The following is a 27,431-nucleotide window of genomic DNA, read 5'->3' on the forward strand; positions in this document are numbered from 1 at the left end:
AATTACTGTGGAAAACGGAGAAGACTGAGTGGTCGGAATGGTATGACTTCATGTATCCTTTCAACAGCACCTACAGATCATCTTGTCACATACTTGAAGCCTGATCCAAAACACACTGAAGTCAAGAGGAGGGGGGAGAGAGGGGGCGTTTCCATTCACTTTAACAGACTGTGGCTTGGGCCCTCTATGGGCGTTCCCGAAGAACCTATTTTTCAGACGTTTGAACTCTTTCCCCGGAAAACTGCACGACCACTAAAATAACAGCAGTTGTGGCTATGGGCATAGCAGAGGGAAGATTTCACATGAGAGTATATTGTGCTCATTTAAGGCCCTTACACCTTTATTTTGATTAATAAATTTTCCCCTCCAAACCAAGTCAAAAGTAGTTATGGAAACAACTTAGGAGAAATCATGTTAAAAAGTAAACCACATAATAGCTCCTAATATTGGTCTCGTAGGTATATTACTGGCCTAGAGTATTCAGAGTGGCATGTTAATTTGTTGTGTATAGTCCATTCTCGGAGGTAGGTGAAATAACCTCACTTTGCAAGAGCAGAATTAGTATATTTATTATCAGGAGTTGGTGGCTGAGGTTCTGGGGCCTGCAATGTGCAGCAGGTTAGACCAGATGACCATGATGGTCCCTTATGGCCTTAAAGTCTATGTGTATGTGTAGTGGGGGGGCATGGCCTCCCTCCAAGACTGAGAGGAGAAATCTAGCTCCACCCCTTGGTGGGCGGAGCCAGGCAAGCCACGCCCTTGCCAAAAGCAGAGGAGCGGGACAAGCCCTCAACCCAAGACGGAGCTCTGCTGTGCTGAGGACCCAAAGGAGGTGCCAGGACTGCCGACCGACCAGTATCCAGAGGAGCTACTGGGACTGACAATGGCAGTGTACCCCAGGGAGCTGGAGACACACTCAGATGAGGTCACAGGAAGTAGCCCAGGGATACTAGACATTATTCTGGTTGTGTTACCAGAGTGTAGGTCAGCGTGCTTCAGTGGGATCCCCATTGTTAGGGCCCTGGGCTGGGACGCGGTGGACTAGGGTGCACCCAGGTCCTCTTACCCCTTGCTGCCAGCCCCACCCCGGGGGTGGCAGCCTCCCCACCTCAGGGCCCTAAGACTGCTTGTTGTTCTATCAACCTCCGAGGATCAGAGCCTTTACACCGCCTATTGCTCTGCCCTGCCCAGAGGGCCAGAATCGCTAGACTGCTAATTCCGGTGTTGAGCATTGCATCCATAGGCACAACACAGTGAGGGGGCGTGGCCTCTGCCCAAGACTGATGGAGAGGAACGGCCATGAACCACTACACTATTAGGTTAAAAACCTGCGGCACCAAGTCTGAGAGCCTGGGTCAGCTGACTTTGGGGTTTGTGGAGTGTAGAGCCAAATCCTGCATCTGATATTTGTGGGGAGGGGGAACTACACAAAACCCAAACCACGTGCTGTTGTAATCTCACCTCTCCATAGGCAGGAGAGTTCCCACCCCATAAATCCAGCAGACCGTGGCAGTTTGGCTGTGCGGGGAAGGAGCTCAGGCTGCGGAGAGGCTGCACCAGGGGAATCTTTGCGCCCCCTGAAGCAGATTTCCCCCCGGTGCAGCATGGCTGGAGGCTTAGGCTGAGTATGGCCATGTGGTCCAAGACAATTTCGATCAACTACACTCCATGGAGAGGGAGCACAGGCCAGCAAATCCTACTGAAGGCACAGAGCTACGCTGCTGGGGCTCCATTCTGGGGCAGGGAGGACGACTCCATCCTTCCTGACCTCCCCAGAGAACCTGTGAGCAGAGCTTGTTCCCTCATGCCGTGCACGGGAGCCACAAGTCTGTCCCCGCGGAAGAACAGCAGGATCAGGCCCATGATGCAGTCACTAATGGGCCCTTACTCTCAAAACAGGATACTATGGGGAGGGGGGTGTCTTTCAGTTGCGACACACAATGCTGCGAGGACGAAGCAAGGTACCAATCCTGCAGCTGCTCCAGACACCTATGCAACCACTCAGTTCTGTTCACACGGAGCAGCTTGCAGAGTCAGGGCCTAGACCGGAGTTTGCCACGCCCACTCCCAGGCAAAACGTTCTCCACGGGCACTCCTTTAGACTGGAGTTATAAAATACCAGAGCCTGGAGGAGAACACCAGAGACGTTTCTTTCATTACTGACTTGAAACGGTAAACGTCTGGGAAACTTTAAGGCAGAGAATTAAGCCCTTGGAGACGTTCAGTGTTAATAAGCTGTCCTAGGGAAGGAATGTAAAGATGAGATGATCTCAAGTGTGTGTTTTCAAATATTAAATTATGGAGGACTTCCTAAATAGCTGTCTTTTGCGGGGGGAGGAGGAAGTCTGCAGGAAACTAATAGCTTAATCTCTCTGGATTTACAGAGATAACATAACAGGAACGTTGCCAGAAATGCTGAGAGAGCCCTGACTTTGAATGCTGATATTCAAGGGGCCGTAAGTCTCGGCACTCGGGGCTCCAAATAATGAGGACGTATATCCCGTCTGCTCTTTGCACAATGGGGAGTTGGAAGGGGTGACGGGGTGACAGGGGAAAGAATGTGAAATGCGAGCACAGTCCTGGATTCCTAGCAAGGTGCATGAAATCAGAGCCCTATCCTAGGGAAAGAGTTTGGGGTTACCATTTGCGAGGCTCACGTTAAATGCTGTCAGTTAACTCGGCTTAGCCATTCTTGCCTGAGAGGAACAAGGAGCGGATGCATTACAGTTTAACCACGAGGATGTAAAGATCTTAGTGCACCCAAGTGCTAATTTGTACGCTTAATGGGCTAGATCCTGATCTGAGGCCGTCAAATGGACACAGCATGGGCACGAGCCTGCCGAGTTCAGGCAAAACTTCTATTTCGTTTCATGGGAATAATTCATGAGCAAACCCTCCGAGATGTAGCTATGCTGATGGAAGTTCCCAGTGTAGACCAGCCCTTAGTTTGCAGCAAACTGGGACGTAAATCTACCTTGCGCTAGCCTGCCGCAGGCCGAGGGCCCGGGTGGTCCTCACTGCCACCCACTGAAAGTTCCCTGGTGTGCTTTAATCGCCTCCTGTTTCCAAGCAGGGTAGATCAAAGCACACTCTGTGGCTTTTAGCCTGCGGCAGCAGGCCCCATGGGGACACTTAGCGCACGGCAGGCTAGCACCCCTTTGACACAAACTGATTGTGGAGACAAGCCCTTAAGCAGCACTTGATTTAGTTGTTTTCAGTCCAAGCTAAGTTTTATTACTTGTATTACAGAGGAGCCACGGTCGCGGACCAGACCCTGGGCTCCCAGGTGCTGTAAGGCACAGAACAAAAAATGCTCCCCGGTAGACGTTTCCACTAAAAACGCCATTGAAGAAGTATGGGTGGGGCTCGCATAAGCATTCAGTGTTCGCCTACCTCTGCTCACACTGAAGTCAGTGAAACACAAACCGACTTCTCTAGGAGCAGTGTGAGGCCAGCACTGAAAATCCCTTTGATAACGTACAGCTCCCATGTGAATACCGTTAGGTGCTTTGGCTCCTGCAAAAGTAGCATCCACAAGTCATTAAGTAACAATTACTACAGTCGACATGCTTTGTGGAGTTATATTTGGTGGACTGAACATAGTTTCTTCCTCTTTAAATAGCAACTAAACCTAAATGTTACCCTGCCATTAAAGCTAGTTCACGTCTTGTGGCTTCAAGTCTACACTAAGAGGCAGAAAAATATACAGGGTAATGATCAGTAAAGTAGTATGTAACAATGAGCAAGTTTCAACTTAAGCACAATTTATCCAGCTGTAAGAGTTTGCAGCCATATCCGATCACTTCTCTGCCAAACCATAATGACAAAAATACACCACAGTTCTATAATGCACCCAATCCAAAATATAGAACAAGTTGTGGGAATGTGTTTATACACACGTGTGTGTGTGTGTGTGTGTGTGAGAGGTATTTGTAAGGCACTTATCCCTTTGGTATTTAAGCATTGAATATATATAATATCATAGAATCATAGAAATATAGGGCTCAAAGGGACATCTAAAAGTCATGTCCAGCGCTCGGCGCTGAAGCAGGACCAAGTAAACCTAGACCAGCCCTGACAGGTGTTTGTTCAACCTGTTCTTAAAAACCTCCAGTGATGGGGATTCCTTAAGGTACGTCTACACTACCTGCCGGATTGGCAGGTAGTGATCGATCTATCGGGGATCGATTTATCGCGTGTAGTGTAGACGCGATAAATCGATCCCCAATCGCTCTCCCGTCGACTGCTGAACTCCAGCTCGGCGAGAGGCAGAAGCAAAGTCGACGGGGGAGCAGCGGCCGTCGATCCCATGCCGCGAGGACGCAAAGTAAGTGATTCTAAGTCGATCTAAGATACGTCAACTTCAGCTATGCTATTCTCGTAGCTGAAGTTGCGTATCTTAGATCCCCTCACCCTCCCCCCCAGTGTAGACCAGGCCTTAGAGTCAGAAAGTTTTTCCTACCATCGAACCTAAATTTCCCTTGCTGCAGATTAAGCCCATTACTTCTTGTCCCATCTTCAGTGGGAATAGAGAACAACTGATTCCTGATCCCTTTAGAACAGCCCTTAATATATTTGAAGGCTGTTCTCAGATCCCCTTTAGCCTTCTTTTCTCAAGATTAAGCATGCCCTCATAGGTCAGGTTTTCTAAACCTTTTATCATTTTTGTTGCTCTCGTCTAGACTCTCTCCAATTTGTCCACATCTTTCCTCAAGTGTGGCATCCAGAACTGGACACTCCAGCTGAGGCCTCATGCGTGCCGAGCAGTGTGGGACAATTACCTCCTGCATCCTAATACAACACTCCTGTTAATACACCCCAGAATGATACTGTACTCGCCTTTTTTGCAGCTACATCGCACTGTTGTCACCTATTTAATTTGTGATCCACTTCAGCAGTACTACTGCCTCGCCAATTAGTCTCCATTTTGTAGTTATGCATTTGATTTTTCCTTCCTATGTGTCGTACTTTGCACATCTCTTCATTGAATTTCATTGTGTCGATTTCAGACCAATTCTCCAATTTGTCAAGGTCATTGTGAATTCTAATCCTGTCCTCCAAAGTGCATGCCACCCTCGGAGTTTGCTGTCATCAACAAATTTTATAAGCATACTATATTCACTCACACACACACACACACACACACACACACACACAGTATCTGACAAAAGATAAATATGGGCCCCATCTTCAGCTGGTGAAAATCATCACAGCTCCATTACATTCGAAGGACCAATGCCAGTTTGCATCAGCTGAGAACATGTCCCATTTGTATCTTTCCCAGGAGGGGACAGGACACACATGAAGAAAATAATACAGTAGCTTTAAAGTTTGAACCTCTAAGGTGGATGTGGCTGAGAATGTTGGCCCACCTCAATTCGGATACCATCCCAAAGAGAAGATTTAAATACACTTCTACCCCCATATAACGTGACCCGATATAACACGAACTCGGATAGAACGCGGTAAAGCAGTGCTCTGAGGGGGGCAGGGCTGCGCACTCCGGCGGATCAAAGCAAGTTCGTATAACGCGGTTTCCCCTATACCGCGGTAAGATTTTTTGGCTCCCGAGGACAGCGTTCTATCGGGGTAGAGGTGTATAAACAACCCTGTTTATGGCAATGTTCAGAATATGGCTTGTTTTGTGGTAACTTACTGCAGATAAGTTCTCAAACTTCATTGCATCGCAACCCCCTTCTGACAACAAAAATTACTGCACGACCCCAGGAGGGGGGACCAAAAACTGAGCCCGCCCAAGCCCCACCGCCCTGGATGGGGAGGAGGTGGTGCAAAGCCGAAGTTCGAGGTCTTCAGTCCCAGGTAGGGGGCCTGTAACCTGATGTAACCTCAGCCCTGCCGCCCTGGGTGGAGGAGCTTGGGATTCAGCCCCGGGCGGAGGGACTCCGGCTTCAATCCCAGGCCCCAGCAAGTGTAACCCCAGCCCCAGTGACCCCATTAAAACAGGGTCGCGACAGTTTGAGAACTGTTGGTCTAAGGCATTCCCGTTTGGTGTACATTATATACAGGCTTAATCGACAGATAATTCATAACTGCATAGTGACCAGGTTTACAGACAAAAACAGAAGGGGCAAATACACAACCGGAGTAATAACCCAGCTGGATTTGAACTGGCTACTGGTGAAAAGTTCTATTGCTCATCCTTCTTAATGAGTGCGTTATACGGAACCTTCCACCTTACCACCCACCCAAGACATCCTGCCCTTGCTGTTTTCTCTTCTAAATATAAGCACAGTAACAGTTCCGACACATTTTTAATATCTTTATAGCCCTTCAACAGAAATCTGTATTTCACTCCTTAAACTGTAGCCTAAATTTGGCATTCTTATCTTAGACTCGAGATTCACAGCACTGCACACCACCCACTTCGGTTTACGATAACAAACATTGAAATCATGCCTACAAACCCAGATGACATATCCAAATGGAGCCAGAACTACCCTGCCCTTTTAAGCCAAAAACATTCATTGCAACATAATTTAAAAAAAATAAAATATAAAACAAACTCAGCAGTGAAATGAATTGTTTATTAGGGTGAATACAGATGATTTCTGTCAAACGAAAAATTCCCTAAGGAGCCGAGGGAAGTTTGAATTCATATTTGTAAGTCTTCGGGTGAACATATCTGTCCTTTAATTTAGTTTGCATGACTGAAAGAATTTAATAAAAATGTTCCAAGAGTTTTGCTGAAATTCTTACCATATTTGTAGTAAGCCTTTGGAATACGATCAAACGCACACTGGAAAAGACTGAGATAGAGCTTGCAGCTAAAATAATATTCAGAATTATCATGGAAATTTAATAATCAAATCTACACAATTGCAGAAACTGTCCTCGTTTTGGACTCTCCCTTCTGCTTCACTGTGCTGTCCCTGTGTCTCAAGGAAGGACATACTAGGGATAAGTCACAGCAGTGGGGTTCAGGAGATGTAAGCACCCAAATGGTCAATAGCATCCATTCATTTTGGGTGGCTTCTTCTAGGCGACTCAAGGGTACCTTAAAATGATGAAACTACGATGCCTTTAGCACCTATCACAAACAAGCCTACACCCACTCACTCCTAGAGACACAATGCAAATGGACGGACTTTGGAAAACACTCCTGAAACGCTCACTAAGTCAGGGGTTTTTCTCTTAAATACCCAGCTTCTGAAAATACTACTTTGATCCCCCCAAAATTAAAAAAAAAAATATCATGAGTGGAATCCTGACCTTTAAACCTGTGAGATTGAACAATTTATGGGGGTATTTAAATCATGGCTGAATCATGGGAAAGCTGCAGATTTTAATGTGATGCTTTCCCCGTTTACAGGCTCAGTCTATCAGCCAGGAGTATATATGAAACACAGCTGTGGCTGGTCTGCTTACAGAGATCATTATCTGATCACAAGACTGCAGAGAAGTGACCCATTTCAACAGGGGCAGTTGTTTTTTAAACTCATGTGTTTTGAGCGTTGTGGCCTGATCATATACAAGCATGTAACAAAAAGAACCAATCCTTCCACACACACACCCATACCTACTAGTCCTAGAAATAACAAGAACCAAATTTAGTTCTTTTATTCACAAGTACCAGTTAGCATTATATAGTCCACCAGCTCCAGCCAGAGGAGTGGGGATACCCTTCACTCCATTCCTTTCCCGTTCACTGGCTCCACTCAGATCATCCACCCTGCAGATGGAGGCCCCAATCCTGCAAGTGACTGCACATGGGAAGAATTCTGCACCCATGCGGGGCCCCATCCATGGCGTTTTGTGCTGATGCGGCGCCATGTATGTAATGCAGCCGGACTTATTAAACCAGAGACGTTGCTCAGTCCCGCTGGCAGCAAATTATCTGTTAAACTCAACGTCCATTGGCAGCATGCGCTAAACAAAAAAGCAGGGGGTGGGTCATTATAAAGAAAACAACAAGGAGCTCATTTTTGTTGGGAGAGGTCTGAATTGTGGTTGACTTTTGGAAGTTTGACTTTGCTACACCTTGGCAGTATATAAGAGGCAGAGAAGAAACCTGTTCCTAATTGTACTCCTATTTCAAACTCAGCACAGTAAGGAGTAATTGCTAATCAAATGTTAATAAAATGGATACAGACACTGGGTCTGGAAAAGTCATTTTCAGCACTTAGGAAAACAACCAGGAATGTCAGCTGTTTTTTCACCTGCTCTAAAAGGAAATACTTGGCTGTTACCCACAACACCCGCCTTTAGCCCACTGTACAGAAATCTGCTAGCAATCTCCAGGTTTGAATTACATACAGACAGCTAAAGAAAAGCATCTTTCTGCTAAGCTAGAGATCACTGCTTCACTTGCCACTTATTTCTCAAACTTCAAGGTTTATCTCCCTGCATGCCCAAATGGTATCATGAAATGGCCTATCACACAAATGGAAATTCTTCCCTGAAGGAATTTCACATTTCAGTAGACTCCAGTCACAATAACAAGATTCCCCTATAAATACCCTCCACAAAGCATTATACTCTGCCCAGTAGCAGTTTAGTATTTATACCTCTACCCCAATAAAATACAAATTCGGATATAACACGGTAAAGCAGTGCTCCAGAGGGGCGGGGCTGCGCACTCCGGCGGATCAAAGCAAGTTCGATATAACGTGGTTTCACCTATAACGCGGCAAGATTTTTTGGCTCCCGAGAACAGAGTTATATCGAGGTAGAGGTGTATGTTGTGTTCCTTAGACAAAATTAATTTTAAGAAATAATTTTAGCTGCCCTCACCCCAAAAGAAAAACATTGGCTAACGAGGCCTTCACTAATGAACCAGCAGAAGTTTTCATTCACGGTTTGGTGGTCTCTTCCATAATACCAGTTTGTTCTTTGATGAATGCTTCGCAGTGAGTCTCTGTATACAATTTCCCAGGTTAACAGAACACCCTTTTTTAATGTTTGCATTCTCAGATGAAAAACAGACTCTCGGTGAATCACAACCTGTAGCATCTCTGCCATCCACTTGTGTTCCTTAGAGTAGGAACGTGATCCTTGGCAGGCTGGCTCAAAGCAGTGACATATTTCAGCCAGTACCTGGTCTCGTACCAGATATTTCAGAATAAGGTACAAGAAACCTCACATTGGACTATTACAGAATAACCTGCCCATACACAAAGTTTCTTTTTAACACCTTCAATTAGAGGTTGGCTCATACCCTGAAGCACAAAAGTTTATAGCCCATAGAACAGTGGCTGTTCCCATTACATGTATTGATAGAGAATCCCTTCTGAAATCTTACTCACTGCTTGGCCTCAGTGCTATCCAGTGGCAATGAGTTGCATGGGGTAATGATGTGTTTAGGGGGGAGGGATAGGGATCAGGGGGGGAAAAATTATCAGGGACAGTACTTAGTCCTGTTGGGAAGGCAGGGGACTGGACTGGACTGGATGACCTTTCAAGGTCCCTTCCAGCTCTATGAGATAGGTACAGCTCCATATTAAATGTATTCTGTAAAAACAAGTATTTTCTCATGTCAGTTTTAAATTTGTCTTTCAGTTTCTTTGACTGACCCATTGTTGTTCTATTATGAAACAGAGTAAACAGAAGTGCCCAATTTAGCCTTTTTATACCATGCGTTATTTCACCCTCTCCCAGCTGTCTCCCTTCTAAACAGTCCCATTCTTTTTCAACCTTTCTTCCAGTGCAAGCTCACCCCTGTTTATCTAGTGCCTGTCTCTCAAACTCCCTTTATTTGAGACAAGGTCATTGGTCCAATTCCATACCCCACACAAACCAGCGTGGGCCCTGCTCTCTGCTGCTAGCACAGCAGGATAGGCATGCTAGGGTGAGGTGCTAGTGTTGTAATGGTTCTATTTCTTTGTCATCTCCCCAAGCCGTGGGGCAGGGTAACCCCCGACTGCTGGTAAATTGATTTTTCTGGCCTTCTCCTGATAGCATGAAGATGCCAATAATGGTGGTGATTTACTGGCCAAATGGACACGTTATTTCTATGAGTCCTTGGCTTAATTTGAGCTGAGCTCTTGAAACTGACAACATCCCCCCTGGGTCAAGGAAAATGGATACAGATCCCTACCCACCTGCTAATTAAAATCAGCCCATATTGGTTGTTTAAATCGATCTCAGCAGGCGGAGGAGCTGACAAGCCATTCCCAATTCCTCCTCGGTGAAATCCAGTGTCTCTCACCAGCGAGTGATGGAGGGGATGGACAGGATGACTGCTCTCTGAGCAAGCGATGATTAGTTAACTTTTACTGGCACCTTTACAAACAGGATGATTTAATCCTGGCTGCCCTTGCACTCAGATAGGGAAGGTGTTACTTCCCCAGCACATACACACAGTGATAAATCATGGGGCACATGAGAAAAATAGATTACCTGGGATTTACGACCAGCTCATTCGCTTTCTTTTGGCCATTATTCTGAATCACCAGTCCCTTGCCATCTCTCTTCCCACGTCTGTGAATAAAGTCTATTTATGGTTTGTTTTGGGGTTAAGATAGGAAGGAAGAGGAGAACATTAAGGGTAAGGAAAGAGGCCATATGGCCCGTCCAGGCCTGCTACAAAACCAGGAAGTAAAAATCTATTCATGACTCATCATCTGGACCTCAGCTCTAATCCAAGGTGTTAGCTGCAGCTCTCTCCCTATGAACAGTTCAATGCTCTCGCTCTCGCTCGCTCTCATTTATTTCTCCTACAGTATTTGATTTTAATGCTCCATTTGGCACTTGGCTCCATCTCGTGTCTGCCTTATTTATGTGTGTCTCCCCTCCTCCTTACCTGAATGCTGCCCTGGAGTCACAGCCCGCAGAAGTCAATGGAAAGACCGACCACTGATTTTAATGGGCTTTGGATCAGGCCCTACGTGCGTTTTTCCTCTTCAAATGAGCTACTAATGCAAGCAGCTTATCAGAACCACGCTGGAGCCTTTCCTTCCAGGATCCTGTCAGCTCCTATGAGACACCCTCTTCTTTCCTTTCTCCACGTTAACCTAAAAGTCTGGCCACTACCTTCATCTGCCAAACCCGTCACTGCTTTGTATGGGCTGCACTATACTTTATAGAATCATAGTATCGTAGGACTAAAAGGGACCTTGAGAGGTAATGTAGTCCAGTCCCTTGCATACGAGGCAGGAGGTGTTTGTCTGACCGGCTCTTAAAAACCTCTAATGACAGAGATTCCACAACCTCCCTAAGCAATTTATTCCAGTGCTTAACCACCCTGACAGTTAGGAAGTTTTTCCTAATGTCCAACTTAAGCGACCCTTGCTGCAATTTAAGCCCATTGCTTCTTGTCCTATCCTCAGAGGTTAACAAGAACAATTTACCTCCCTCCTCCTTGTAACAACCTTTACGTACTTGAAGATTGTTATTAGGTGTCCCCCCACTCGGTCTTCTCCAGACTAAACAAACCCAATTTTTTCAATCTTTCCTCATATGTCACCTTTTCTAGACATTTAATCATTTTTGTTGCTCTTCTCGGGACTTTCTCCCATTTGTCCACATCTTTCCTGAAACGGGGCACCCACAACTGGACACAATACTGCAGTTGAAGACTAATTAGCATGGAGTGGAGCAGAAGAATTACTTCTCATGTCTTGCTTACAACACTCCTGTTAATACATCCCAGAATGGTGTTTACTTTTCTTACAAGTGTTACACTATTGACTCATATTTAGCTTGTGATGCACTCTGACCCCCAGATCCCTTTGGGCAGTTCTGCCGAATCGGATGCTACTCATGGCAGATTAACTCCTGCTGATTTTTACACATACCCGCTATATTGGGCCTAAGACATCGCTTGGTCTTACCCATATATCTGGATACATGGGGGTAAGGAAGCCACGTTAATTTCTACTTGTGGAGGAACTCCTGGACCTTGACATCTGCACAAGAAGGGCAGAGTTGATTGTTTAAGCCAAAATTGACATTGTTTCAGATGCTCTCTTCCCTAGTTAGATTTTGACCAGTTTCTAAATTGCATCAGATCATCATCTTCAAGCTTTCAGGTTACACAATCAGACAGAGGAACACGAAGCGGGAGAGGAGGCAATTTCCTCACCGTGTCAACTCTTTAAGGCATGGACTTGTCATTTGCTATATACTTGGACAGCTCCCAGCACAATGGGGCTCAGCCTGGTTGTGGCCTGCTGGTATTACCGCAATATAAGTGTTAACTAATAATAGCTACTCCTAACAGATGCATGCACTTCTTACCGATCAGATCTGTACCAGCGATCCTAAACTTCTGCTCTCTCTGATGCTCCCCAGTCTCACCACTAGGAACGCCACAACCCAATCTCCCTTCTGTTCCACTGGCAATTCTCTTCCCCAAAACAAGGGCCTCCATTCTAAGCCTTCTATCTTCCACGCACCTAACTGCCCTGGCCAACAGCCATGCCTCTTATTCTCCAAGACTATGTGAGTGGCACTCTCCCAGGGCAAGGTTAGCTTTAAAAGTAGCTCTCCAACTAGTACAGTAGCTGGATTGCAGGAAGGGGATCAAAAGATTGTATATTATATAAATATATCTATAAATAAAACAGATCTAGAATTAAGTGAGTGGGTAAAATGTATCCGTTTATCTTTCCGATCTGAAGTGTAAAGAGGGCTGATGTATAAGCTTGTCTGTTTACTGGACCAGATCACTCAGTCTTCTTTTGCACCCTAGGGGACTGTTTTTTATAAACAGTTTGTCTCTTTATAGAGGCAGCGTCTCAGGTGCGAATGCTAGCACCGGGCTACCTGGATGGATCCACAAATCAGATAGACAGGCATCTAGGCACTCGTATCTGCTCTCACAGGCAGTTGTGGGCGCAATCATTTGTTGACCACAAAGAAGGCCCTTTTCAAAATCAGGCCCAACAAATACACTCTGTATGCCTGGGAGCAGAGCCAAGCCGCTCAGGTAGGAAGCTGATTCTCTCATCATTTTAGCATCCAACTGAAACATCTCAGACGTTTGTTTCTGTTCAGTGCTGGTGACTTTTTACCCCTCCACTGATGCACTAACAAAGGCACTTACAGAGCAACACCCGGTACCCGGCCCTAGAGAATTAATCTGCCGGTGCACAAGGTTAGTAAAACCTCCTGGGCACACAGAGGAGCTGGCCAAGAAGAAATGTATATGAAAAAGCTCCTGCTACTCATCAGATCTCTTGGCTACTTTAAGGAGCATCTTCTATAATCCCCTGGGCAATTTTATCCCGCAGCCAGAGAAATCTCTGTGTTTCACACAGGACCTTTTCATACATGTTCTCAGAAAGACCAACCAATAAAAACACAATTAGTCATTTAAATATTGTACAATAACAATAATCCTCAAGGCACGGGCATATACAGGCAATAAGTGCTCTTGCAGTTTAAACTCCTTAGCTTGGTCTCAACACTTAATCAGCTGCAAAAGCCATTTACTGCTACATACATGACAATACCGTGGGCACTGGAGTATCATGAACGGCTTTTGCACTTGGTTAAAAGTTGAAACCAAGCTGAAGAGTTTAAAATGCAAAAATATTTATGGGTAGTATATGCCAATGCCTTAAAGATAGTGTGTGTGTGTGTGTGTGTGTGTGTGTGTGTGTGTGTGTGTGTGTGTGTGTGTGTGTGTGTGAGAGAGAGAGAGAGAGAGAGATACACATGCACACATAGAAAATGTGTAATATATAAATACTAAAGCCCAAAGTTACAGTGGATTTACTGAGTAGCCAGTGTATCAGTTATGATTCAAAACACCTGCTTTAATGTAAATACCTGGGATTTCTGCAGGTGTCACAGTAAGAACATGAATACTGTCAATCATTACTAGACATTGAAAAAACTTCCATTCATTCTCTGGTGACAATATGGATTGGCTGGAAACTTAAGTGGCTGATGTCATTCCACCTCAAGCTGTGATCTGATCAGGTCTCACAAACGAACCACAGTCAGGTCTGATCAGTATGTAGAGAGGATACCTACAAGAGAAACCTCCATGCTATAGAAAGTGGTGTCAGTTCTTTAATGGGTGGCACACTTTCTCTCAGTCAGTACTGAACCAACATTCAGCATCAGGCTAAGGAGCAGAAGGTTTTTGGATGAGATGCTAAACTGAGTTCTCGACCACGTATGGTCATTAAAGAGACCACAACACCTTTAGCAAGAGTGCGGTCGTTGAGTCCTGGCCTCCCTACATTTTCCTGGAAGCTTAAAGTAGATTCATAGATTCTATGGCCAGACGGGACCATTGTGATCATCTAGCCTGACCTCCTGTACAGCACAGGCCATAGGACTTCCCCAGAATAATTCCTATTTGAACTAGAGCAGATCTTTTAGAAAAACATCCAATCCTGATTTTACCATATTCTTCTTCATTTCATCTCCTAAGCTGTGCATAGCCCTACCATGCATGGTTTAAACCCTAACGATGGCTGGATTTCTTTAAAGTGAAGTGATTACTGCAAACATACATTGTTAGTAAAGCACTTTCAGATCATTCAGGATGAAAGGCGCCATATAAATGTAAATAATAAATAGCTACAACAAATTAATACCAGCCTGTGTTATTAGACAGAATCCAGAAGGTGGATTCATCTCTTTGACATTCCCTGCTAGCATCTGGAAAGGACATGTGGGTATGTACCAAACAAGGATACATATTAATGTTTCTGGGACAGGAAAGACATGAATTTGCCTCATTCTTTTCCCCAACTGAACAGAGAATAAATCAGAGGAATGGACACATCACATTCATGAGATTTACAGCTCAATCATTCAAAATTTGAGAATGAATCCTCTAGAGGAGGGAACAGGTCTGGCCTATTCTAGTGTTTCAGTTTGGGATTGTCACACCAGCCCCTAGAACAGAAACTATAAATGCTGGAACCCGCCAGATCTAAAGGAAGGTGTGGCAGAAGGCTCTTCTGGAGCAGGCGCTCACTGGTTTTATCCCCAAGGCCACAAGTATGAAGCTAGCTGACAGCTGGGCTGTGTGTGTGTGTGTGGGGGGGGGGTGTTACAGATCATTATGTACTCTCTCCTACTCAGATTTACCAGAATACCTACCACATTTTAAAATGAAGACATGCAGCTCCTTCCTCTAACCTATTTTGTGTTGTAAGCAGCTATTAGCATCAATCTTCCTGTCTCAATGCACAATTAGGGTTCCCCCCGAACCCCAACCCCAGAACTTAAGCTATCGCTCATCTTTGGGGGCCAGCTTTGCAGTGTGACACTCCTAGCTTTGGGTTGCCATTCCCCTGACCCATTCCCCGTGGTGGTTCCTCTGTTTGCCAGAAGCTGGGAATGGGCGACAGTGGATGGATCACTTGCTGATTCCCTGTTCTGTTCACTCCCTCTGGGGCACCTGGCATTGGCCACGGTGGGAAGACAGGATACCGGGCTAGATGGCCATTGATCAGACCCAATATGGCCATTTTTATGTTCTTAAATATGGCAGTCTCCCAGTAAAAACCCAGAGGCAGCAATAGCAAGGATTTAGAAACTTTGCAGGTGAATTCTGCCCAGCCTGCTGAGAAGAGAGCCAACATCCCGGCTTTTTTCCTCACTCTCCCTACTGCAGGAGTAACAGATTGCAATAACTGGCTAATATGCAATCAAGTTCATTTAAAAAATATTACTCCCGTTACTGGTTCCCTTTCTTTAAAATGTAAGAAATCAGATTGACTTTCAGGTCAGACAGCCACACAGGCCCACCCTGGGACACACAGTCACACTCTACACAAAACTATTGCGTCGTCAGAGATGATCAACACTTATACATTTTGACACAATCTAAATTTGGAAAATTTTCAGCAAATCTCCATTTTTAACCAACTCTAGAACTAGCTGAAATGTTGATCATTTTGATTACATTTTCATGTTTACAAAAAGCGGTTAAAACATTTCCACAACATTTGTTTGCGACAGTTTTCCCCAGCCATCTTTAGCCGATACCATTTCTACTGGAAAGTCAAAATGGACCAAAGCAACAGCCTGTTTAGGGACAAAAATACAGTGAAACCCCCATGCTCAAGGCAGCACCAAATATGGCTGCTTATTGGATCTGGTTTTTCAAGTATGTATTTATCATTTGAGAGGCTATCCATCGCATGAACTATCTTCTACAGTATCGATAAGAATTTTCTTCTAAATTATGAGGACTAGACTCAGAGCAAGAAGCTGTTTGATATGATGAATTGGGCCCATAGTAACTACCGCAGTCTCTTAATTGGACATCTATGCATCCAATTGTTGGTGGGATTTGTGATTTAACAACAATTCCAAGTTTATTTCCTTCATAACAGGATAAAGTCCAGCTACACTTACAGGATATCTGGTGTTTGTTTTCCAGTGCCATTGTGCATCAGCTGCATGTTTTGATGCAAAGAAAATTAATCCAGTTTAAAAGGTATTTTTTCAAATGATCTCCACTGTATTGTTTCAAGCACACACTCTGCAGGACACACCTGACCCTCTTCATATGAGCAGCAATTAAGCACTACAGCTGATATTAGAACTGAAAACACAAAAATGGAGTTCTTCACCTTTTCTCATGCTATTATCTAGTTACAGAGCAATATAGATTAGAGGCCATGATAAGGTGAAATGGCTTAACTAGTAATATGTTAACATGTCAAACTTAACAACATGGGGTGAAATCCCAATCCCATGGAAGTCAATGGCAAAACGCTGAGTGACTTTCATGAGGCCGGGATTTCTCCCCTGGTGTCTACAGCCTGAAATCCTACAAATGCTAGTTTTATTATATCCCAAAACCCAGCCCTTGTTGATTCCCGCTGAGCACACCGGCTTAGTAAAATATTGGTTTTGCCATGAAAAAGAAATAAGATTGATTGATTTGTCGTCCACTAAGAACTCATTGATCCAAATGTTCGATTTGATCCTAGGCTACAGGCAAATAATCCTCACTGAATCAAATGATCCGTGGAAGGGAATGCGTGATTAGCAAGAAGAGGTGCGATGGAGCGTCCACCTCACACAAAGCCTGTTAACCTCCTAGGCTGCACCTGAAGGAAAGCCAGGGACTGATGAGGCCTACTGGCTGAAGAAGCCCAGCTGCGGGAGGAGCGGAGCTAGACACATAAAGACAGGAAGTTGGTGGTAAGACAAGGCTGCGAGGAGGAAGGCAGCAGTTACTCCCTAGAGAGGAGGGGAGTTGGCTAGGTGCAAAGAGGAGATCTGGGGCCCTGCCTTGGACTACAGACTCTGGCAAGAATCGAAGAGGGGGTGAGGAAGCTCCAGTGGTAACTTTGGGATAAGCCAGAAGATAGGGAAGACTGGTAGGAAAGAGCCCAGAGAAACAGCGACACAACTGGCATTTGAGCAGACTGTGGTTGCTAGGCATAGGGTCTCTGGGTTGGATCCCGGAATAGTGGGCAGGCCCGGATTCTCCTGCTGGCCACCGGAAAAGTGGCACAGAATGGGAAGTGGACTGGAAGACTGTCTGAGACTGCAGAGAGATTGTTTGGCTGGTGGGCTTGGAAGGGGAGGACTAGAGTGACCTGGCCAGAGGGCTGAGTCACAAAGGGGGAGCAGCCGGAGTCCAAAGAGGCGAAAGGGTGAACAACCCAAGGAGGGGGAAGTCAGACCGGTTGAGGGCTAATCCACAGATGAGCCACAAGGAGGCACCCCAGCAGTGAGCGGTTAACCCCATGACAAGGTGAGATTGAAAATTTTGGGAAAAAACTTGAGATTTTTCTTTTTTGCCTTTAGTTTTTTTTAAACACAGGAATGTCCCTTTTCTGGTCCCCTCCCATCCCTTTCTGAAGTTCATGCTGAGGGAAAGTATCAGGGAGTAGCCGTGTTAGTCTGTATCCACAAAAACAACAAGTAGGCCGGTGGCACCTTAAAAACTAACAGATTTATTTGAGCATAAGCTTTCATGGGTAAAAAACCCACTTCTTCAGATGCGCTCTTGGTAGATGCAACTGAAAAGGATACTTCCTTCACCTATTAAAAAGCACCTCTCCGTTCTCATTATGTAAAAAATTCTGGGTGTGACAAAGGCTCAAAGTGCTTTGGGGTTTTATGGTAAAATCCGACATGTTTATGTCTTTCCAAAACCCATGACCAATCTGTGTAGGAAATAAACTATCCATGGCTGGATCCTGCTCTTACTGAAGTCGATGGGTGTTTTGCCATCGACTTTAATGATAGCAGGAGTGGTTTCTTCCCTGGTTTTTTTCTACCGCTCAGTATTATAGGGTTAAATTCACATGTGTACAGAGGGCCAGCATGAGGAATACGCACCACTAAAATCCTATTTTGTGTGCTAAGTAGGATTTAAGTGGTGCATAGGACTCAGACCAGTCCCGTGCACAGGGGTGAATTTCACCCTTAGTGAACAGTGTCAGACTGTTCGCTGCACCACGGCATAGCATTACGTTACCATGGCATTTGTACTACCCCGTAGACTTAAAATGGGAAATACCTCAAATTCCAGAGACCATTTAACGGCTGCAAGCACTGGCTGGTCTACACTGGGAGGGGGGCGGGGGGCGGAATCGATCTAAGATACTCAACTTCAGCTACAAGAATAGCGTAGCTGAAGTCGATGTATCTTAGATCGACTTACCTCCCATCCTCACGGCGCGGGATCGATGGCCGCAGCTCCCTCGTTGACTCTGCTTCCGCCTCTCGCCCTGGTGGAGTTCCGGAGTCGATGGGGAACGCGTTCAGGGATCGATTTATCGTGTCAAGACAAGGCGCGATAAATCAATCCCCGATAGATCGAGTGTCAGTACAACAGTCAAGAAACCTAAGTTTCAATACATTGACCAGAAAGTCAGACAGAGGCAGATTATTCCTTAGCCAATAATAGTTTAAAAAATCAATTAACTCAAGGCTGATTTAGAAAAAAAAACCCACTCTGTGTGACCTATTCTTAGCCTGTTCTCACACTAAACCCACACTAAATAAACCCACACTAAATAAAGTCGGGATGTTTGTAGACGGAGCCCTGACATGTGGCAATGGTTTTTAAAAGCCAGTGTTATGAAAATGTCCAAGGAAAGAACATTATTTTTGGAATTAAAAACGAGATATAGTCAAACCTAATTTTGTTTTAATTCACGCATGTCACATGTCCCCTAATTTAACTGGCCTAGCAGATCTCTTGTAATTGCCGCTTGCATATGCAGTCCGACTCGGCGAGCGAATATTTACAATGGTGCGTTAACGAGAGCTAATGAATGGCATCTGAGTCACAAAAGGACAATGTAGTCAGCCTTTAAAGACCAGACCTAGACTTGGTGGAGCTACAGATTATTTCATGTAGTAGAAAAAGGAATTAGCTGATACATCCCAAAACACATTTATCATTTAAAAAAAAAATCTTCTGTCATTTTATTTAATAGTCTTAAATATAAATAATTGTGAAGTCTGGTTGCTTTCAACAGCATGTGGTTTTAATATTTTAATTGCTACAAACAGTTTCCTAACGTTGCCCAAAAAGGCATGCCCAAGTAATTATTTTGTTTATTACATTTCTTGGGAGGATTTGATAAATTATATTCTGTATATGCAGCAGTTTGAGTATTGTAGTACTAATACATTCATTTCAAAACTGGAAAATTAGCCAGCCGGGACTCATTTTGTTCTGCGCTGTTAAATACTGTATGTTCACTGATCACTATTGGGTATCATTTTATTTTAAAATCAGGCAATTTACACATTTTGCTAATTATGATGCTATCATATGGTTACCAGATTAAAATGCAAGGTTAGCAGGAGATACGGCAATGTCTAATACAATGCATCAGGAGGGGATTTCATCAAATCTGTCTCTAGCTTTCCAGAGTGGAAAACCCATTTCTGAAAGACTTGTGAAATCCTCAGGGTCTCCCATAACACATTTAACAAGATGCCCACTTGAAACCATCTACTGACATTATCCAGGAAAGTCGTTTTTACAACAGCCATACGGCTCCCTCTTAAATATCACCGTCAGCGGGTGCATTGCCACGGGTGACATCAGGCACCTGGCCCACACCTTGATCATTGCCGGAATGCTGTGATGACTTTCCATTGAAGAGCTACAGTTACTGCAGGAAATGATAGTCTCCCTAAGTCCACCTCACCCTTTCCCCCGAGTAGCATCATGGCAGCTGCTAGCCCTTGTAAGGAGAGCACCAATCTCAACACGGTTTGGGCACCATATTTGCTGGCTTTCTATCTGCTAAAGGTGGGGCAGACAGACTGACTTCCTTTGCCTGCAGATGTCCCAACTGCTCAGCAAATGCACGGCTGTCATTACTCTGTGTCCACAGTATATGCCAGGGATGTATTCCCAGCCACTAAGTCAGGATGGTCTTGCTTTACCAAGGTGGGGGTTGGAGGGAAGCTAACAACCCCACCTTGGTAGGTCCCTTGGGATTCAGGCATTCCATCAGGGGCGTAAGAGTGTCATACAGTTTCCAGGCCTGTTTTGTTTATATTAGATTCCGTAACATCCTAGTCTTTTGCCCACTTTCCAGATGACCCTGTGTGAGCACGGCCTCCATCGCGACTGCTCTCAGCAAGTACTGAATACATAATCTCAGTCAATCCAACAACCTTTAAACACGCCTGTGGAAGCTTCAATTCCCATTCTGCAAACACTCTGTGTGTGTTGTGCCACTGGGCGGCCTTTCATCTTTACGGGCCTGATTGTCCCCTTCTAGAATGCTGAGTTTTACTGCCTCTTGCACTTCCAAATTTTGACTCTGATCCTACCTTGAGACTCAGGCAGGGAGCTCCCTCTGAAGAACCCCAGAAGGCCCAATACCTGGACCTGACTGGAGGATCAGGGCCTTAAACTGGACATGAGAAAAAAGACATGAAGGTTTCACCTTGTAAAACAAGCATATTCCTAGAAATCACAGTCTCTTTATATTCTAGGAAATCAATCAAAGTTAATTTCCCAGGGTTTGTGAAAGCCTATTGCCTGGACTGTGATTCCCAAATGGGTTTTTTCAAGAGCTTAGATGCCTGTTATATTTCTGGCTAGAGAATATGCAATATGATAAAAACACAGTCCCTACACGGTGTAATAAATTACAGATCGTTTGATGTGCAAACCAAAGATCTGTCAAGCTACAATATAGTTGAAATATTTTAAATGAGTCCTGCACTACAGTGTCTGGAAATTTAAAATATGTTTCCAGGCCTCTCAATTTTCTAATGACATATCTTGCCCACTTATTTTCCTTTTGGGGGTTTTATTCCAATTCTTACCAAGTATTGGTTCAAAATAATGCTCCTCTTCCTGGAGATAGTCCCACCAGAAAGGGGGCAGAGGCGGGAGGTAGATAAGCTTATGACTGGTCCAGTGGTTAAGACGCTAGCCTAGGACTTGGGATGCCTGCATTCAAGTTCCTACTCTGCCAGAGATTCCCTGAGGGTCGCTAGTTTCTCTATGCCTCTGTTCCCCAACTGCAAAATAGGAACAGCAGCAGTGCCCCACCTCACAGGGGTGCTCTGAGAAATAAATATAGGGATCAATTAAAACTCACTTCCATGAAAGAGATCCCTGACTTCCCAAATGTGATAACGCTAATGTTTATGTATGAGCCATCCATGCTTCTGGGCACAGAATGAAAGCAACTCAAATCACAACTTGGTCTAAAGGCAAAGGAATCTAAAAAATCCCAGTACCAACATGATGATGATAAGAAACCAGCTCACCCACCAACCCGCAATAAACAGAGCCATCCACAAATCACACATGAAAAAGAAACACAAAACAGCTTGGCGTGACAATCATGTAATCATGCTGCAGAAAATGTCACTCACTCCAAAAAGATCTGACCTGAGATGTTAAACTTACTCAAACTGCTGCTGTGTTTTATTTTTTAAAGACCATTAAACCAAACCTAATAAATGCAGACAGACCTTTTTATTTCCCCTTTTGCATAGTTTTAACTTGCTGCTTTCCTTCCAACCTCTGGGTATTCCATTCTAGTGTACGAATGAGGTTCACATGATTGCTTGAAAAGCATGCAAGTTCTACAACACAGAATGCAACTTGGGGGTAGGGGAGAGGTGCTTTATAGGCTATGAATGCATTTATTTAGAGTCAGATGAAGACTGATTGGTTAATGAGTGAAAAACGATACAATTTATTCACCAAACCTGAACAAGCTCCAGAGAATTCTGAAGCTTTGTCCTGCTTTTGGAAAAGTAGTCAGTCATTCTTATAGCATGAACAGCCTATAATAAATAAAGGCTAAAACATCATAAAACATAAATTACATCTATTAGCAACAACCAAGAGTTAAAGAAAATGTTTTGGAACTCAACTAACTGGAAACGGAGTGCACATATGTCTCTGGGATCAGAGCTGCATCTCCTCTGATCAAAACAATGGACTGGGAGCCATTTGAAAGACATTGTTGCTATCTACTGGATCCCTACAGAGAATGCATTTCAGAAATCTGAGCACGAAGAGCCGAGAGCTGAAAAGCAGTTTTCATTGCCCCTCTTCTCCAACAGACACTGAAAGCCTGCAGAAACCTCCTTTAAAAGACGCTTTCCATTTGAGTAGAGCAGATGAGCTACTTTTCGCCTCTCTTCCAGTTTGGGAGTCCACACTGCATTCTACAACATGACTGTAGCCAACGAAAGCTTATGCTCAAATAAATTTGTTAGTCTCTAAGGTGCCACAAGTACTCCTGTTCTTCTTCCAACCAGAATTGCTGCTTTTCACATCTCCTCCTCTTTGGGAGCCCATTGTTGGTGCAGATGTGAACGAGATAGAGAAACTTTCCTGAGCCAAGGAACTAAGCACAATGGTGAGATTCAATCCCCAAAAATCTCAAGTCTAAGAAAGCTCCAATTTCCTTTTACCAGGATCCGAGCCATTTACCTTGGCTTAATGCATTTGGCATGAATAGCTGGTTCATAACGAGTTCTCAGGTATTATCTTTTGCTTTCAAAATGTTTTCTTCTGAACTCTTTTCCAGTGACAAATGGCCTTTCCCCAAAACTAAACGTTTTCACAAAGGCCTTTGATTTTTCAAAATGTCACATTCTATATATTTACATGCATTAAAAAAACCACAGTTGAACTGAACTGGATAGTGGTAAAGTTGCAGACTTTGGTTGCCATCTACTGGTCTGGTATTAGCATTGGTAAGTGGCTGTCCTGTGACCAGCTCACCGCTGGTCTTTCCACACCTCCTTTTTCTCAATTTCTTTTTTTCAGTTTCAAAACTGAAAAATGTGGGGGTTATTTTATTTTGTTTGGGTTTTTTAAACTCTATATATTGTAGCTTTACCACTACACAGTTCAGTTCAACTGACTAATTTACCCTGGGTCTCCTAGTGCATGAATCTTAGCTTCCCCGCAACTTGAACTGATCAGCAAAAGACCTGACTTGACCCAATCTGGCAGCCAGCATTTCCCAACCATTTTACGTCGCCGTTTCAAGTACGCTAATAAGCATGTTTGGTTCAGTGTGTCTTTCTCACGGTGAATAGCGAAATACCACCACCAGCAGCAGGCTGAAACCTGCCTTCTTCCAAGTTTAATAGGGAACTGATTAGGCCTTTTTCCCCTTTTAATAAGCAAGACCTGTTACCCTGTATTGTAAAGGACTGCAAGCTGGCATGCATGAATGTAAAGGAAAACTGGATCTGTGCCCCAACAGTAGTTCTGCTACTCTGTGTCAGGGTGTAGATGGCCAGGGCCGGCTCTGGCTTTTTTGCCGCCCCAAGCAAAAAAGCCTCCCGCCCCGCCCCCCCGGAGCGCAGCAGGGGAGGGTGCCGAGCCCGGCCGCGGGCCGCTCTTCCCGACCGGCCGGAGCGCCAGGGGGAGGGCGGCGAGCCCGCCGCGGCTCCGCTGGCGGCCGGAGCCCCGGGAGGAGAGTGGAGAGCCCGGCTGGGGCTCCGCTCTCCCCGGCGGCCAGAGCCAGAGCGCTGCGCCGCCCCCCTCCAGTGCCGCCCCAAGCACAAGGTTGGTGGGCTGGTGCCTGGAGCCGGCCCTGTATATGGCTCACCTTCACATGAGCACAGAAAGAGTTAATTCCTATGCAAAACTGCCTGCTACTGACACCCACATAGGAGGTAACAGAGGTGTGTCTTGGGGACGTAAAGACTCAAGCCAGGGAATGCTAGGAATACAGTTCCCTGATGTTCACTGGAGCAGAAAAGAAGAGGTCATCAGCAAACCAACTCAGCTAGGAACTTCCGAAAGAGCAAAACCTACCTGCAGGCCAGCCTTGAAAGTGTGCTTTTGTTTTAGCCTCACTGAGCTTTTTTTAAACCTGTTTGTGTTCGAAAGCTTATGAAGAAAGCTCACAAGAAAGCTCTCCCTGCGTAGACTCTGCTCTCAGACTAATTTGAGTATCAGCCATATTACAGGGCACATTATTATTACTTGGATAGTTGAACCCACAAGGCCCAAAACCAGTCTGTGCCCAGAAACGGCAAAGGCTTAAGCCCCCAAGGGCTGCATTTAAAAGCAACCACACGTTGCTCCACACTAGTGTCACTGGAACGAGAGCAGAGTCCATGGAGCTCTGCTGGTCTGGGGCAAGGCAGGAAGCAGAGAAACCACAACACCAGGAAAGAGAACCCAGGGAAGCCAGCCTCAGACCTAACCCTGAGCTGTTGGGCCAGGGACTTGTGGTGGTGGTACTCAGGCCGCATGTTCCTCATCCCACTAACTCAAGGCAGAGCAAGGGGGAAGACAGCCATATTGCTTCTATTGGTGCAATCCTGATTGAATTGGTCACAAGAAGAATATCTAGAGTGGAAACATCAGCTCAGACCGGGGCCCGTCGTGCCTGGTAAACTGCTTCCATCGAGGCCAATACCCGACACTCCAGGTGCACATGAAAACTTCCCATAATGCCACAGGAAAATTGGGCAAGGCAAGAAAATTCCTTCCTGGCCCTGGCAGTGATCAGTCTGTGACATGAAGCGTGAGATCTGATGACTGTTTTGCTACCCCAGTCTTAGCATGTTCCTTACGTTGATGTGTCAGTCATCACATCAACATAAGAGATGCAGCTGCAGTGTTTGACAGCCTGGCCTCTGTGCAGGAACAGATCCTGCAGACCGGCTCCCCCGGACAAAGGATAACAATCATCTTCACAAGCCTCATCCGTACAGCAGAGAACCACCGCCAAATGTGCTGAGCATGGCGGGGTTTGCTCTAGCGAACTGAGACCAGCCTAGCAGGAGAAACAGAGACGCAGGCCAGATCCACAGGGGGCATTCTGGTCTGTGCGTGTCCCCACCGAGCTGGCTATGAGTTTCACCCAGCATGGGGTCGCTCGCAGCTGATGTCAGCTCCTGTGTCGTTTTCTCAGTCAGACCCAGCAGAGGCGGCGGGAAGGGGCGTGGCCTGAGCACGCTGTGCACCAGCTATCCCCAGTTGGCAGATGGTCCCTTGGTGGCCACTGCCTGCTGGCAAAGGTGAGTGCAGCCCGAGCTACTGTACCTTACATGGGAGCCAGCACAGACCTGTCCCGAGAGGGGTGATGGATGCAGCCTCCCCATTCAATGGGCATACATCACTGCGGTCTGCCTCCTCCTTGCCCTGCTGAGGGGGCACCAACCACTCTCCGCCCAGCACCCCAACCTTCATCCCGGCCCACTGGGTCATGCCAGAAGGGCAGCCGGGCCAACCCTGAGCAGAGCTGCGACTCCATGTGCCAGGCCCGGAGCAGGGAGCTGGGCACAGGAGACACTGCTGTGGGGAGAGTGGGGGGCAGCTCGCTCTCACCCCTCGCCGGGCCCTCCCTCTCCACTGGGCTGGGATTAGGGTTGTGGTGCTGCTGTGGGTGGTCAGTGTCCCCAGGTTGCAGCGCCCGGCGCGGGGAGCTGGGCCGAGTCCCCTGGGACAAGAGACACTGCTCAGGGGTCTCTGTGGGTGTAACTGTGCCCATGAACCCCGCTCAAGCCGCCCCTGCCTGAGAGCCTGGCTCCCTGAGCACCCCTCCTCGAGACTGCATCGAGTCCCAGTCTGGACCATAAGGGGTACTGGTGGAGCTGGGCACACGCGTGTGTCATGGCCCTGGGTCCCATACTCACCACTGACGCTGTCATTAGAATGGAACATGCCAATAAAATCCAAGGAATGTCTCTCGTTGAGCAAAGCAGGGCGGATTTGGAAACCCCCCGGAGCCATCCCCACTCCCCGCCCTCGCACCCACCTGGTTGATGTGTTTCAGTTTGTCGATGAGCTGGCTGATCACCGGCTCGGGACCCTTCGTTTTCATCTCGTGGGTGCCTGCTTGAGCTTTCCCCCCGCTCCTCGCCGCCTGGTGACTGTACCTGCGCGAGTGAACACAGAAGACAACATGGGGCCATAGACTGGACTCACAATCACAATTATTTATTGCTTAGGCCATGGCATGCTAGCTGCCTTCCTGTCACAGAGGAAGACTCGGTCCCTCCCCTGAGAAGCACGGGACGTTATTATTTCTCTAACCACAGCACGTAGGATCCCAGTCTGGCAAACACAGAACAAAAAACCGGGCCCTGCCCTGAAAAGCTTCCAGTCCTGATGCAGTCCAAGAGGACAGACAGCCCAAGGTGGGGGAAGGGATATGACACACAAGGCAGGCGAGCTGGGTGACGACTGCCAGATGTTTGATGTAGGTCCAAGTCTGTTGTGGTGCTGATCTAAGTAAAATGTGAAAAATATTCCCACTCTACAATTCAACCGCTTTGTGGCCCATCTGCTCCCAGAGTCCACCCCAGTGACCCAGCCCCGTCCCTCCACAGCAGTGGTCCCCAACCTTTTTCGTCTGGCAGGCATCAGACGACGAGCCACGGAGGACCGTGGCGGCGGACGAGCAGCCGCCGAAATGCCACCGACAAGCGGCAATGTCAATAGGCGTCGCCGCCAAAATGCCGCCAACAAACCGTGTCATCCAGAGGCATTGCTGCCAAAATGCTGCCGAAAATCAGTGGCATTTCAGCGGCGACGCATCTGGATGAAGCTGCTTCTCAGCGGCATTTCGGCAGATGCTCATCCACCGGCCAGTACGCGGGCACACTTAGATGCCCCGACCGGTGCTATGGCGCCCACGGGCACCACGTTGGGGACCCCTGCTCCACTGCAATGGTTCCCTGGCTAAAGGGTTCCCAGGGGCGAAGGGATGAGTCAGCACATGTCTCGTAGACTTTGCAGTGGAAGTGAGACTTCAGAGGGGATGTAAAGTAGGCTAGGTGGGGCCAGGGTGTAAGAAAGCCAGGAGACAGCTGCAGAAGAAGCAAACATTGGGTGGGAAGGGGATGCGAGGCCAGACCAGGGCAGAGAGGGGCGGCGGCGTTAGGTAGGACCTGGAAGGCAATCGCAAGAAGCTCAGTGGAGAGGGGGAGCCAGGCCAGCGGAGAATTCATAGCAAGGCTGGCAGCAGGGGCGATGGTCGGAGCAGCTGCATGCTCTGCAGATCGCAGAGGGCGACGTGGGTGTCGGGAGCCCAGGGAGAAGGACACTGCGGCAGTCAGGATGGGAGGCG

The 27,431-nt window shown here is 46.4% G+C and overlaps 1 protein-coding gene across 2 annotated transcripts in view; it reads right to left on the minus strand.

The window, feature by feature from the left end:
- GPC3 (glypican 3) overlaps positions 1–27,431 on the minus strand; it is a 262,387-nt gene that overhangs the window by 48,986 nt on the left and 185,970 nt on the right. For both annotated transcript variants that reach the window (XM_034782132.1, XM_034782133.1), the window contains exon 6: positions 26,118–26,238. In XM_034782132.1, coding sequence (XP_034638023.1) covers positions 26,118–26,238 — 121 coding nt within the window. The remainder of the gene's footprint in view (positions 1–26,117; positions 26,239–27,431) is intronic.

The sequence above is a fragment of the Trachemys scripta genome, chromosome 9 (genome assembly GCF_013100865.1).
Source record: "Trachemys scripta elegans isolate TJP31775 chromosome 9, CAS_Tse_1.0, whole genome shotgun sequence".
Classification (NCBI taxonomy): Eukaryota; Metazoa; Chordata; order Testudines; family Emydidae; genus Trachemys; species Trachemys scripta.